Source organism: Nelumbo lutea, chromosome 1, assembly GCF_056320005.1.
Source record: "Nelumbo lutea isolate HS-2025 chromosome 1, American lotus-T2T, whole genome shotgun sequence".
Classification (NCBI taxonomy): Eukaryota; Viridiplantae; Streptophyta; class Magnoliopsida; order Proteales; family Nelumbonaceae; genus Nelumbo; species Nelumbo lutea.
This window is the reverse complement of record NC_142684.1, coordinates 209,687,085-209,701,844: the sequence shown is the minus strand read 5'-3', so window position 1 is coordinate 209,701,844 and position 14,760 is coordinate 209,687,085. Positions and strand designations below refer to the sequence as shown.

The 14,760-nt window shown below is 38.8% G+C and overlaps 1 protein-coding gene across 1 annotated transcript; it reads left to right on the top strand.

Moving 5' to 3' along the window:
• The first annotated feature begins 738 nt into the window (after positions 1-738).
• Positions 739-2,261, top strand: LOC148880733 (uncharacterized). The gene is made up of 3 exons (XM_088983341.1): positions 739-780; positions 1,028-1,480; positions 1,627-2,261. The coding sequence occupies exons 2-3, from the start codon at positions 1,050-1,052 to the stop codon at positions 1,781-1,783; spliced, it is 588 nt and encodes a 195-aa protein (XP_088839467.1). The 5' UTR covers positions 739-780; positions 1,028-1,049; the 3' UTR covers positions 1,784-2,261.
• The last annotated feature ends 12,499 nt before the right edge of the window (positions 2,262-14,760 follow it).

Below are 14,760 nucleotides of genomic sequence, written 5' to 3'. Positions count from 1 at the left end.
TTTGGCAACCAACTTTAGTGTGCTATTTTTGGCACCCATGTCTCCGGACGGTCAGAGTTTAAGGCCGTTTTCGTTTTTAAGAAAATAGGAGGGGAGGTAAGTAGGTCAGTTGGAAGTGAATCTCATTGACCAACTTTAGTGTGCTATTTTTGGCAACCAACTTTAGTGTGCTATTTTTGGCACCCATGTCTCCGGACGGTCAGAGTTTAAGGCCGTTTTCGTTTTTAAGAAAATAGGAGGGGAGGTAAGTAGGTCAGTTGGAAGTGAATCTCATTGACCAACTTTAGTGTGCTATTTTTGGCAACCAACTTTAGTGTGCTATTTTTGGCACCCATGTCTCCGGACGGTCAGAGTTTAAGGCCGTTTTCGTTTTTAAGAAAATAGGAGGGGAGGTAAGTAGGTCAGTTGGAAGTGAATCTCATTGACCAACTTTAGTGTGCTATTTTTGGCAACCAACTTTAGTTTTGGCACCCATGTCCCACCTAGAGGAGTTTGATGGGAGCATGGCTCTCATGCAAACAAATATTCTACTCTATCCAACCGTACATTGAGTATATCTCTTATACTCGGCCGGAGGACAGAGATTGAAAAGTGGAATAAAAACTTCTAGAAGTTTTGACTCGCACAGTTGCGGATTGGCCACTTACGCTTAAGCGCGCATGTTAACATGGCTGCGTAATTGTCTATATATGTGCATATATACTTGTGAGTTGGTTTCAGCTCAGGCCTCTCCTTTGCTCGGCTGGCCTTGCGCTGCCGTTCTCATCCTTCGCGGTGCCGGTAGGGCTCAGATATTTTATCTACTTAAGAGTTTTCTGTGTTTTTGGTCTCTCTCTCTCTCTCACTGACTCATTGAGCACCCTAAGAGTTGGGGTTTTCAGTTGAATTTCTGTAGGTTTGAAGAGAGTTATAATGATACAAAATATCTAGCTATTTTTCCTTGAGAATTTTAACGTTCAAAGGATCCATATCTATCTATCTTCCCTAATGATGTCTATTCTGATTGTTGGTGCATGGGTTGAATCAGACAGCGGCCTAGAGATTAGAGAATGGCAGGAGCGAAACTACCACAGACAGCGGCTCGAGATGTAGAGGCCCAAACGCCATCCGTCCCTGCCCACGAAGCTGTGGGGATTGGGAAGGCTCTCTCCGTCATTGCAACGACGATCATGGGGACTGGTATTCCGTCCATATTTGCTTTGGAGATCCTCTCAGGACAAGTCCAGCCGTACGATCCTTCGGGATCCCTTGCCAGTATGGTGGTTTTCTCGCTGTTGTTTTCGATAATGGGGCTATTACTGGGAGACAAGCACACAGCGGTGGCCAAAGTAATGCTGTACATGTGCATCAACAGTGCACTCGCCGCCGTCATGTTGGTCGTCCTGCACTTCCTTTCATTGATTTCCATCGGTGTTGTTTCGGTCTTGTGGGCAGCCATAATTTGCTTTTCCATTTACGATAGCTGCAGTCAGCCATTCAGGTGGTCCATCCATAACCAGTTGTTTAAGTGGCCTTAATTTCAACCGGAGTTTCGTCGCTAACCTTGCATCTGCTTACTAATTTCTCTTTATATTGATTTTTTTTCTGAAATATAAACCCATTACATCTTCTATGGTCGTTGCGCAGGTATATGAAAGAGAAAATGACTTGGGCAAAGAACTCGGACAAATCTGTAGCAGCTGGGGAGACTCAGAACAGAACAGCCCAACAAATGAAGCCGGAGAAGGAGATTGATGTCTATGTGATTAATGTAAGCGGAGATCTGAGATCTGAGATCTCTTGACTAACACCACAGGTTCCACTCTTTTCTTGACCGTCGTGAGAGTTTAGGTCGATGATGAGAGAAAGTCCGAAGGGTGATGGTGACGGTGACAGCAACGGCGGTTGGCGACGATGACGAAGGTTGAAGGAAGATCTTTGTTCTGAGTATCTCTTCTCTCAGTTCTATGGCCTCTGTCGAGACTCGAGACTCGAGTATCTCTTTCTCTCCTCTGTCTAATGTCCGACGGGCGAGTGGGTAGTGGTGACTGTTAGCAACGGCTGTCGGCGGTCAGCGGTCGGTGAATAGGCGACTAAGACGAAGCTAGGATTTACTGATTCAGTCGCCTCTCTTGTCTCTTCTCTCTGCGACTTTGTCGAAGACTGGTTTAGTCGAAGGGTTTTCTGTTTATTTTTTACTGTTTTATTAATCGGGGGCAGGGATTGATTTCCCTTTCCCATGTTTTTTTATTTTTCAACTAAATATTACAATATCCCTTTCAGTTATAAAAATTCATTATAAGCGTCGAAACAAGATTGCGGGTTTTTTTTTTAATATATGAAAAAGAGAGATCTTCATTAACTGATGGTAGAAATAATTACACGAGAACATCGTCTAGAGTCGTGTCGTTTCAAATACGTAGTTGACCCATGCAAGTCATGTAAGCAAAAAGGTGGGCAGTCTAATTTACAAGGTGTCTATTAGATCTGCATTGTCAGAAAAAAACTACCAGATGCCTGATGTTGTTAGATATTGCAGCCTTGAGGCGCATTAGATCTGCATCAAAGCTGTTGATGGCCAGCATCCGCCGCCTCCTGCAACTTAGAATCTTTGAGTGGTGTTTTTGATGATGAATTCTCGTCCTGCATTTTCTGTAATTGGATTAAATGAACCATGGTGGAGATCAATGAATTAGATGATGGTGCATGATGATGAGGAGAGAGGTGAGGTTGAAATCCGATGCAAGGTGATGCATTTAGCAAGCTGTGCTGAAGAGCCTTTTGCTCAGCCTGTCCCTCTTGCCTGTTGTTATTATTAGCTAATTGGATTAAGCATTTAGTTTTCTTTTTCTTGGCTGTTCATTTGTTCCTTCTTGCCTGGTGCTTTCTTGAGCATTATTGGATGGATGTTGCCTATTCAGACTTAAAATAAAATAAACTCACTCTTGTATTGTAACGGGTAAAAATGTTTATACAAAACTCCCTTACTAAAGCTGCGTTTGGAAATGATGCAAATGGAATGTAAATCCCGATTCAAGGCTACATTTGATAACATTACATTTTTGTATTGACAAATGACAGACCAATGCACATTTACATTGATAATATGATGTAAAAGTATAACAAAAAAAAAGAAGTAAATTTGTATTCAAGTGGGCTTTTGATAAAAAAAATGTCTTATTGGAATTTGTATTTGCATCCATTACAATTAAAAGTTCGTTTCGTAAGAAGGTAAATTTGTCAATGCAAAACTAACCCAACTTTGTAATTTATATAAACCCTTTCACACTCTACATATTTGTATTCACACATATTTGCATCATTTTCAAATGTAGCCTAAATAGGGTACCCCATTTTTTTTTCTTTTCAATAGGGATTTTTTTTTAATTGCTATTGTTATTCAATGTTATACCCTCATTCTATCTTTTATTTTTTTTTCTTTTGATAAGTACACAATTTCTCATCAGTTTTGGAATTGGGACAAATCTAATTTCCATTTTCCCTTCTGAAAAATGGGTTTGAATAATTGGCCACGTTACCCCTTCATCTGATTCCAAATCAAGGACCCACCTATTACATACTCTAATAATCCTAGGTTTCGATCTTTACCTAGGATTCCTCTTTTCAGTATGCTCACGCTAGGACTGTTTCGCATACTATTTTTTAGTATAATTTTTTGCATTTGTAATACATCAACACTTGATTTTGGTGAAGGGATGGGAGATTCATCATATGGATAGCTGAACCCTGCAGGAAGGTTGGGCGAAATTTCAAAAAAATTTCTCTTCTCCTATCCAGGAATCACATTCCCTATTTTAGAAAGCTAAATTTTCAATAATCATTCTTGAAACAAAACTAGACCAAATCTGAAACCAAAAGTGAGGAGAGGGATATACTTGATACAAAGTAGTAGTAACTCTCAAAGAAAGTGTTCACGCCCAAGGAGAAGACCAAAACCCGCTTCCACTGAAGATGACACAGTGTGTGATGAAGTAGGATTAGTAGGATGATTCTTTAGCAAGAACTAGGATTCTTCAGCAATAACCAAACATGGGCTAATGAGCACGACTTCAAATTGTTTCTTCAACCAATAAATAATATTAAGAACCTTTCTTGATTAATTCCACAAGTGGAGATCAAACAAGATAGGGATGGCAAGAACAAGAGATAATTTTACAGATTATTATGTATAAAACTGAGGAATTCCCCCCTATTTATAGTCTTATTTGGATTAGCCTCCTAATCTAATTAGGGGAGAGTTTCTTGATCCAAATATGATATTTGGATCTGGACTCTTAAATGGATAAGACTTATCTTATCCTTCAGCTAATCCTAATCAGATTATAAATCAAATCTTGCCCCTTTTAATTAACTAAATTAAGCCCAATTCAAATTGGGCTTTAGGCCCATTAAGCTTATGTGTTCACTTACTCCATAACCTGCTGCCCAGTTGGCTCTCTTTATATGGCGTGAAACCCTTACCTCGATCTACACATCAGGCACATGGGTTCGGCCCAGACTTTGTTATAAAGCCTGGTCGAATTCACTGTAGGAGACAATGAACCCCTAAGTCCATCATTTACACTCAATGGTTCTTGGATCTAGCCAATAAAAACCCAAAAACTGTGGGCAGATGCAAAATTAGCCCATAAGGTGTTACCCTCAATGGTCTTACACTTAATCTTTCAGTTCATAATGATCAAACACTGTCTGACAAGAAATGACCTCTCCCTTGGCTGCAAGGTACAGTGCTTTACTCTCTACTCACATAGATCCCAGGAATTAAAATATTTTTATAAATATTTTAAAATCATAATATATATATATATTATATTGCAAAAACAAATTTCAATGTTTAAAATCAATTACCAGTAGTTTAGGTTTCCATCAGAGAGAGTCTATTACCCAGTCATTCACTTTGTTAAACATAGGGGTTGATCTTGTCACTATAATCACCTACTCAGATGAATTCTTGAACTGTCCCAATATACCTAGTTGACCCCCTCTAAGGATCTACTAATTGGCATATCAAAGATAACCAAATCCGACACCTAGTGCAGTACCATAATCGAGTCTAGGGGTTAGGTGTAACATTCTACCATTTATCTTTAAGGTCCAGGGCAATATTAGAATTTGGTCCGGTTCAATGTTTCAAAAAAACCCACACTGCATGTACCTTAGGTCTCATCCTAGCAGTTGAGACAAACCACCCCAACCAACTTAGCAGCACATCAATGTCAGCCTTAACAGAATAAATCTCCACATATTTGTCCAATGGCTGTGAAGATTTTAAATTAACACGGGTCTCATAAGTGTCTAGTTTAAGGATATTAAACAAAAACATACAACAATGACATAAATCAATTATGTACTTTATTCATTTACAAAAAATATCCAAAGATACATCAATCTGATTGGAGGTAAGGGCATAACTGTCTAACATTTGGCTCCTTATGTTCTCATCTACTTATTTTCTTCTTGCATTCTTCTCAAATTGGCTAATTCAGATCAGATCTCTGTCCAAGGATCAATTAGAGATACCCACCCCCTAACTCCCTAAGGTAATCTCTTTTGCCATATTTTTTTGTTGTTACTTTAATTTTCATCTTATTATTCTGTATTTTGGTTTATTTTTCTTTTTGCCTTTTGGTTCTAATTCGCTGAATTCTTCTACGATAAAATCAATTTTTAAGTCAACTGTCAAATCTCCTTTTTGGGCCCATCTATTTAGATGAGAAGTGATAATGTTAGCTCGTTCTCGATTACATACAATTTCTTGTTAATTTTGATTCAATAGGTCTACAGCATCTTCTAGCTAGATAACGAGTTCAGATCAGCCCCTCCCCCCCGGGGCGCCCCACAGCACAATCCAGCTGTGTATTGTGAACATCATGGGAAGTTCTCAATACACGGACGAGATATTCTGTGGGACGTTGTGGGGCGCCCCTTGTGGGAGGTTGATGTGAAGTTCTCTGGTCTATCATCTGTTTTTAGATCATAAAAGTAAAAGATATTTTAGGGTCGAATTTGACTGAATAAAAAACCAAACAAAGCATAAAAATGGGCTGGTGTGTTGACCACAAGATTTCTCCACTTGATTATAAGATAAGAGAAACGGAAAGGGAAAGCTTTTGTTTATACTTTCTTGTACACTTGTACAAATTAGAAGAGAATAAATTTTAATTCACTTTTCTTTTAAGGTTTATTTTGATTTGGTTTGAATTGAGAATGTGGGGCGCAGTTCCATCATATTCACGAATTTACATCTACACATCAGAGATGTGCATGTGGGGCGCAGATGTAAATTACTGATAATAAAACATGTATGACTGTGAATAATTATAGTAATTTTTTTGGAGAGAGTGCCGATACCATTGTCCCAATTTGATGGGAGCATGGTTCTCATGCAAACAAATATTCTACTCTATCCAACCGTACATTGAGTATATCTCTTATACTCGGCCTGAGGACAGAGATTGAAAAGTGGAATAAAAACAACTTCGAGAATCTACTATCTACCATCAAAGCTGCAATTCTGAATGCAGAAGCAACAAGTCCAACAGACCCCCTGAGGTCATAGATTGGCTGGCCAATCTTAAAGGTGCAGTATATGATGCGGAGGGCGTGGTGGATAAAAAAAAAAAAAAAAAAAAAAACAAAGGTACGCCGTTTAATTCCATATAACATTAAGATGGTTCATAGGATTAAGAAAATTGAGAAGAGTTTTGCTGAGATTGCAAACAACAGAAGAAATTTCAGTTTCTATAATTTGCAGCAGAATTTTAATAATAACAGGACAAGAAGAGAGGACACTCACTCTACGTACCTGCATCCGATGTTACCGGAAGGAATGAAGAGAAAGAGTATATAATAAAATTGTTGAAGATGTCACGACTCAAGAGGTCACCCAGGATCACGGAGAAAGGCTTCCCTTTTGGGTAATTTTCAAACCTCGTCTTCAGCATATACTCGACGTTATCCGAATTGGCTGTAATCGTGTTTCTGAGCAAATGGACATGGATCGTCTTGCTGGGAGACTTCTTGAGGAGATGGGTATACCAGTCGCAGAGATTGTCGAATTCAATCGACCAGAACTACGACAGACGTCACAGTTACACCAGAGCTTCAGTTTCATTAAGAAGAGCAAGAAAGAGAAAAGACAGAAGGAGAGGGCGAAGGAGAAGAAGAAAAGGAAGACGATGAACAGTGTCTTGCCCTTTCTTTATTTTTTATTTTTGTTATTTTATTAAATGATATTCAAGACAAAAAGTTGCCCTTTTACGGGGCGGGTTTAGGGCGGGGATTACATTCCACATCCCCGACCCCGACCCCTAAATCAATCCCATCCCCGTCCCCAATTTCCGATGGAGAAAGGAATCCCCCTCCATTCCCGACCCCGATGGGGATGAATTCTCCATCTGTTGAGAGAAAGGCTGAGACTGAGAGTATGAAAGACTGAAACTAAGAGAGAGAGAGAGAGAGAGAGAGAGAGAGAGAGGGGACCATCATGAGAGTTTAGGTCGATGATGAGAGAGAGTCCGAAGGGTGATGGTGACGGTGACAGCAACGGTGGTCGGTGACGATAACGAAGGTTGAAGGAAGATCTTTGTTATGAGTATCCCTTCTCTCAGCTCTCTGGCCTCTATCGAGACTCGAGACTCGAGTATCTCTTCCTCTCCTCTGTCCAATGTCCGACGAGCGAGTGGGCAGTGGTGACTGTCAGCAACGACTGTCGGCGGTCAGCGGTCGATGAATCGACAACGAAGACGAAGCTAGGGTTTACTGGTTCAGTTGCCTCTCTTGTCTCTTCTCTCTGTGACTTTGTCGAAGACTGGTTTAGTCGAAGGGTTTTCTTCGAATATTTATGTTTTACTGTTTTACGAATAAATTAATAATTATTATAGTTATATAATATATATTATATATTATATTATATATAATATATAATATATAATTTATAATTATAATGTTAATCGGGGTTAGGTCAAGGCGGGGATTGCATTTCCCATCCCTGTCTCCGGACTTAATCGGGGATTCAGGGGCCACCCCATCCCCGACCCCGACCCCGCCAAAGTGTCCCCCATATCCGTACCCATCGGGGACGGGGAAAATTGCCACCCCTACACGTAAGCCATGTTTTTTATTTTTCAACTAAATATTACAATATCAGTTATAAAAGTTCATTATAAGCGTCAGAACAAGTTTGCGGGTTTTTTTTTTTTTTTAATATATCAAAAGAGAGATCTTCATTAACTGAACGAAGAAATAATTACATGAGAACATCGTCTAGAGTCGTGTAGTTTCTAATACGTAGCTGCCCCATGCCTTAAACTGCAGCGATGTAGCTCATCCACCCAATATTTCGCTGGTCGATCTGTATTTACAAGGTCTATTAAATCTGCATTATCAGAAAAAACAACTAGATGCCTGGTGTTGTTGGATATTGCAGCTTTGAGGCCCATTAGAAGGGCTCGTATTTCGGCATCAAAGCTACTGATGGCCCAACATCCGCCTCCTCCTGCAATTTAGAATCCTTGAGTGGTGTTTTTGATGATGAATTCTCGTCCTGCACTTCCGGTAGTTGGATTAAATGAGCCATCAATAAACATGGTGGAGATCAATGAATTAGATGATGGTGCATGATGAGGAGAGAGGTGAGGTTGAGATCCGATGCAAGGTGATGCATTTAGCAATCTGTGCTGAAGAGCCTTTTGCACTACCGTTAATGGCTTGGGTTGAAGCTTGGCTCAGTGTGTCCCTCGAGGTCTCTTCCATAAGCATTTAGTTTTCTTTTTCCTGGCTGTTCATTTGTTCCTTCTTGCTTGGTGCTTTCTTGAGCATTATTGGATGGATTTTGCCTATTCAGGCTTAAAATAAAATAAACTCACTTTATAGTTAAAGTGATAAACACTAAGGCTACATTTGGAAATGATGCAAATGGAATGAAATTTCAAAGAAAAAATTATTTTCTTCCATCCGGGAATCATATTCCCTATTTTAGAAAACTGCATTTTCAATGATCATTCTTGAAACAAAATCGAACCAAATCTGAAACCAAATGGGAGGAGAGGGATATACCTGATACGGAGTAGCAATAACTCCTAATGAAGGTGTTCACGCCCAAGGAGAAGACCAAAACCCGCTTCCACTGAAAATGACACAGTGTGTGATGAAGCATGATCAACATGATGACTCTTCAGCAAGAACTATGATTCTTCAGCAAGAATCAAACAGGGGCTGGTGAGCACGACTTCAGATTGTTTCTTCAACCAAGAAACAATATCAAGAACCTTTCTTGATCAATTCCGCAAGTGGAGATCGAATTGGGTAGGGATGGCAAGAACATGAGAGAACTCTACAGATTGTTATGTATAAAACTAAGGAATTCGCCCCCTATTTATAGTCTTCTTTAGATCAGCCTCCTAATCTAATTAGGAGAGAGTTTCTTGAAACAAATCTGATATTTGGATCTGGACTCTTAAATGGATAAGACTTATCTTATTATTTAGTTAATCCTAATCAAATTATAAATCAGATCTTGCCCCTTTTAATTAACTAAATTAAGCCCAGTTCAAATTGGGCTTTAGGCCCATTAAGCTTATGTGCTCACTTACTCCTTAACCTGCTACCCAGTTAGCTCTCTTTTTATGGCGTAGGACCCTTACATCGATCTACACATCAGACACATGGGTTCAGCACAGCCTTTGTTACAAGGCCTGGTCGAATTCACTGTGCGAGACAATGAACCCCTGAGTCCATCACCATGGGCTCTTAATGGACCCAACATTTACACTAAATGGTTCTTGGATCCAACCACCTTATGAAAACCCAAGAACTGTGGACAGATGCAAGATTAGCCCATGAGGTATTACTCTCAATGGTCTTATACTTAACCTCTCAGCCCATAATGATCAAACACTGCCCGATAAGAGAGGACATCTCCCTTGGCTGCAAGGTACAGTGCTATACTCTCTACTCACATGGATCCCGGGAATTAAAATCTTTTTGCAAACATTTTAAAACCATAATATATATATATCGATCATTCACTTTGTCAAACAAATGGGCTAACCCTGTCACTATGATCACCTACTCAGATGAATTCTCGGACTGTCTCAACATACCTAGGTTTTGACCCCCTCTAAGGATCTCACTGATTGACATATCAAAGACATCCCAATCCAAATCCTAATGCAGTACCATAATCGATTCTAGGGGTCAGGTGAAACATTCCAATTTTGTACATTTATGTCTAAGGTCCAGGGCAATATTAAAATTTTGTCCGGTTCAGGGTTTCAAGAAAACCCACACCGCATGTACCTTAGGTCTCACCTTGGCAGTTGAGACAATCCACCCCAACCAACTTAGCGGCACATCAGTGTCAGTTTTATCAGAATAAATCTCCACAGATCTGTCCAACGGCTGTGAAGATTCTAAATTAACACAAGTCTCATAAATGTCTAATTTAAGGATATTACACAGAAACATACCACAATGACATGAATCAATTATGTACTTTATTCATTTACAATAAATATTTAAAGATACATCAATCTGATTAGAGTTAAAGGCATAACTGTCTAACATTTGGCTCCTTATATTCTCATCTACTTATTTTCTTCTTGCGTTCTTCTCAAATTGGCTAGTTCAGATCAGATCTCTGTCTAGGGATCAATTAGAGATACCCACCCCCTAACTCCCTAAGGTAATCACTTTTGCCATATTTTTTTTTGTTGTTACTTTAATTTTCATCTTTATTTTGGTTTATTTTTCTTTTTTCCTTTTGGTTCTAATTCGCTGAATTCTTCTATGATAAAATCAATTTTTAAATCAACTGTCAATTCTCTTTTTTGGGCCCATCTATTTAGATGATAAATGATAATGTTAGCTCGTTCTTGATTACATATTTGTTGTTAATTTTGATTCAATAGGGGAAAAAGAGAGAACGGAAACGGATGATTCGGTAATTTATGGTTTTGTTTTGACATTTTAGTTTCTTGAATTTCCATTCTCGGCATGAAAAAAAGAACTTCAACACTTGCCGTCTTATCCTGAGTTTTCAGTAGATATAACATCGTCGGCTATGGTTGTAACGTCGTATCATCTCAGAAAATCCCAAGAATTGAGACATGAATGAGATTTCAGTTCAATGATACATTGATACCCGCGAAGCTTCAACCTAAATCCTCTCAATCCCTTCCTATATGTTTTTTTTTTTTGTTTTTTTATTTTTACATCTGCTGAGTTTGAAAGATTATAAATGTAAATTTGTAGAGTGCAAAACCTTATATTTTGTATTATTTTGTATATATTTATTCTGTACATATTTGCATTTGTACTGCTTTCAAATTGAACCTTATTATCAATGTAAATATGCATTGATCTGTCATTTATCAATGTATAAATGTAATGTTGCTAAATACAGTCAAAAGTGAAGTAGAATACAAATTTACTCTGAATTAGGATATATACTCTTTTTGCATCTTTTGCAAACGCAGCCTTAGAAACATCTCCCAATGACAAATATGAGAGAGGCTCTCGATGCACACTAAGATGTACATGTAAGGTGCCTATGAGGCGCTGATGTAATCTCTGTACGCTGTGATGTTCCCCAAAGCACCCAAAAGACCTTGCAATAGGATATTTTAGGGTCGAGTTTGACTGAATAGAAAACCAAACAAAGCATAAAATGGGCTGGTGTGTTGACCACAAGATTTCTCCACTTGATTAACATAAGATAAGAGAAACAGAAAGGGAAAGCTTTTGTTTATTTGTGATGTACTTTCTTGTACACTTATACAAATTAGAAGAGAATAAATTTTATTTCACTTTTATTTTGATTTGATTCGTTTACAATGCAAAGTAAAACTTAAAACAATAATAACTCAAAATTTGCATTATCATATTTTTGTCTCAGTACAAATGAAATTGCTAGGCCTTGAGAACATTCCCTCAACTTTCTGTATCTCTCTTAATTACTTCTTAAGATTAATTAATGTTAAAGAAATCGGAGAAAGCCATTGATAATTAAATTAGCTTTTGAGGTGGAGATTTAGACTTTTGTGTACCTAATTCTTTGTGTGGATTTCTCCATACAAGCAAGCTTGGACGATGGAGCTCTACACCTTCAAAGGCAATGCCACGGTGGAAAGTAACTTGACTGACTAGCAATATAAATTACAAATATAATAATAAATTGAGATTCTGAGAAATAGCATAGAAGCTAGGCTGAATTTCTTAGAAACATAGGCCATTAAGTATTATTTGATATTGTAACATCGTCAGCTAGGTGAAATTGAAATTATGCAAGCAATAAGTCAACAGCCCCACACCTTTTTGTTGTGGGTTAGATGTGGAACATAAGCTGGTAACCGGTCAGCCATGCGGGTCCGGTTTTATTAGAAACCGAAAAATTGAAAAAAACGTTGCAAAGTCAAAAAAATTGTTGACATGTGCGGTCGGACCCTTAAATTGTTTGACCCGGACAGCGATTCGCGAGTTAAGATTTTTATTTTTTAATGTTTTAAATAAAAAAAACAAAAAATAAAATACCCATTATATCCCAACTAGTTCGAATCCTTATTCGATTATCCCTTTAGCTTTAGGGTTATTTCCCATTTTCCCGAGTTCCCTTCTCATTCCTCTCAACCCTCACACCCTACCGACCGATCACCTGTGGCGGCCATCACCTCCGGCATCCAACGACGATACACATCGACGGCGACCGGCGAGCTTGCAACGGCGAAAAGTAACCCTCACCCCAGCACTTGCAGCGACGTCCAATGGTGAGAAGATCCAGCACTTGCAGCGGCAGACGGCAAGCTTGTAGTGGCGCAAGCTTGCAGTGGCACTCGGCACTCGGCACTCGACAGTGGCACTTAGCACTTGGCATTTGCACTAGCGAGCCCAAGCCCGATTTTCAGGCTTGCAACGACAATGAATCCACTTGGCACTCAACACTTGCAGGCTTGCAGTGACAACTTGCCTATGACCAAGCCCGACTGCCCAAGCCCACCAGCGGTGAATCCACTGTCACACCACCATTATTGGCATTCGACAGTGAAACCCTGAAGGTATAATTTTTTTCTGATTTTTTTTTGTGATTTAATTGATTTTTTGAATTATTGTGATTCATTTGGATCATCAGCCCCTGTTTGTTCTTCATTTGATTCATCATTTTGCTTTGGACCTTCTAGGCAGAGGCTTTTAGTGAATACTTTATACTTTATAATTAGGAGCAACAGACGATAAGTTGATAGATTTTCTAGCAGAAAATTGCTGCTTGTATTTTTGTATTAGTTTCTTGTTGATTATATGCCTTGCTGAACCCTCAAACTTCATTTGATGATCAGATGCTTAGTTCTTTGTTTAATTAATTTGGCTTAAATGTTAGGGGAAAAACTGATTTTGCTTGGGAGCATGTTTCCCTTAAAGTTGAACCTCTTAATGGATCAAAGTCAATGACATGTCTTTATTGTCAAAAGACTTTTGAAGGGGGAGGGATTAATAGGATGAAACAACATCTTGCCCAAAGGAAAGGTGAGATTGCAATTTGTCGTAAAGTACCCCATGATGTAAGGTTCAAAGTGGAGCAATCGTTGAATGAAATCAATGACAAAAAAAGAAGTGAAAAGCAACCAATGAATTTTGTTAACAGTAGAGCACAATGTGGAAGGAATGATAATGATGATGATATTGAGATTAGAGAAATAAATCCACCTAGTACACATGATACCTATCAAGGGAAAAAACCAACTACATCATCGAGAAAGGGGAAAGCATCTTCAAGGCTAATAACTAGCCATTTTGCTCCATGGACTACTCCAGGTGCACAACCTGGAATTAAGAGTGTATTGGCATCTAAGGGAGGAATTAATCATGTGGACCATGTTGTTATGAAGTGGTTGTGTGATGCTTGTATTCCCTTGAATGCTTTGCGTTCAAGATATTTTTAGCCTATGTTGGATGCCCTTGCTACTATTGGTCCAGGGTACAAAGCTCTTTCATATCATAATTGTAGGACCAATTTGTTGAAGGATTTAATTCAAGAGGTGCAAATGTCAGTTGATAAACTCCGTAAGGATTGGGCTGCATATGGTTGCACTATATGTTAGACAGTGTATGCCCTTAGCTCCAATCATATTGATGTACATTATGACATTTATTGTAAATGAATAAAGTACATATTTGATTCATGTTATTGTGGTGTATTTCTATGTAATACTCTTAAACTGGACACATAATGAGACTCGTGTTAGTTTAGAATGTTCACATCCGTTGGATAAGTCTAGGGAGATTTATCTTGCTAAGGCTGACATTGGTGAGCCGCCAAGTGTTGGGTTAGCCTGTCTCAGCTGCTAGGGTGAGACCTGAGGTACATGCAGTGTAGGTTTACTTGAAACCCTGAACCAGACCAAATTTCCAGTATTGCCCTGGACCTTGGTGATTAGCGAGCAAAACTGGAAAGTTACACCTGACCCCTAGACTTGATTATGATACTACACTATCGGATTGGGCTGTCTTTGATATGCCAATCAATGAGATCCTTAGTGGGGGTCAAAACCTGGGTATGTTGGGACAGTCCGAGAATTCATCTGAGTGGGTGATCATAGTGACAGGATCAACCCCTTTGTCGGACAAAGGTAATGATCAGGGATGCACTCTCTCTGATGGAAACCAAGACTGTCGACATCCGATTTCAATCGTTGAAATTTGTTTTGCAAAATATATTTTATATACGGATATAAATATATATTTTATGGTTTCAAATTGTTTGCAAAA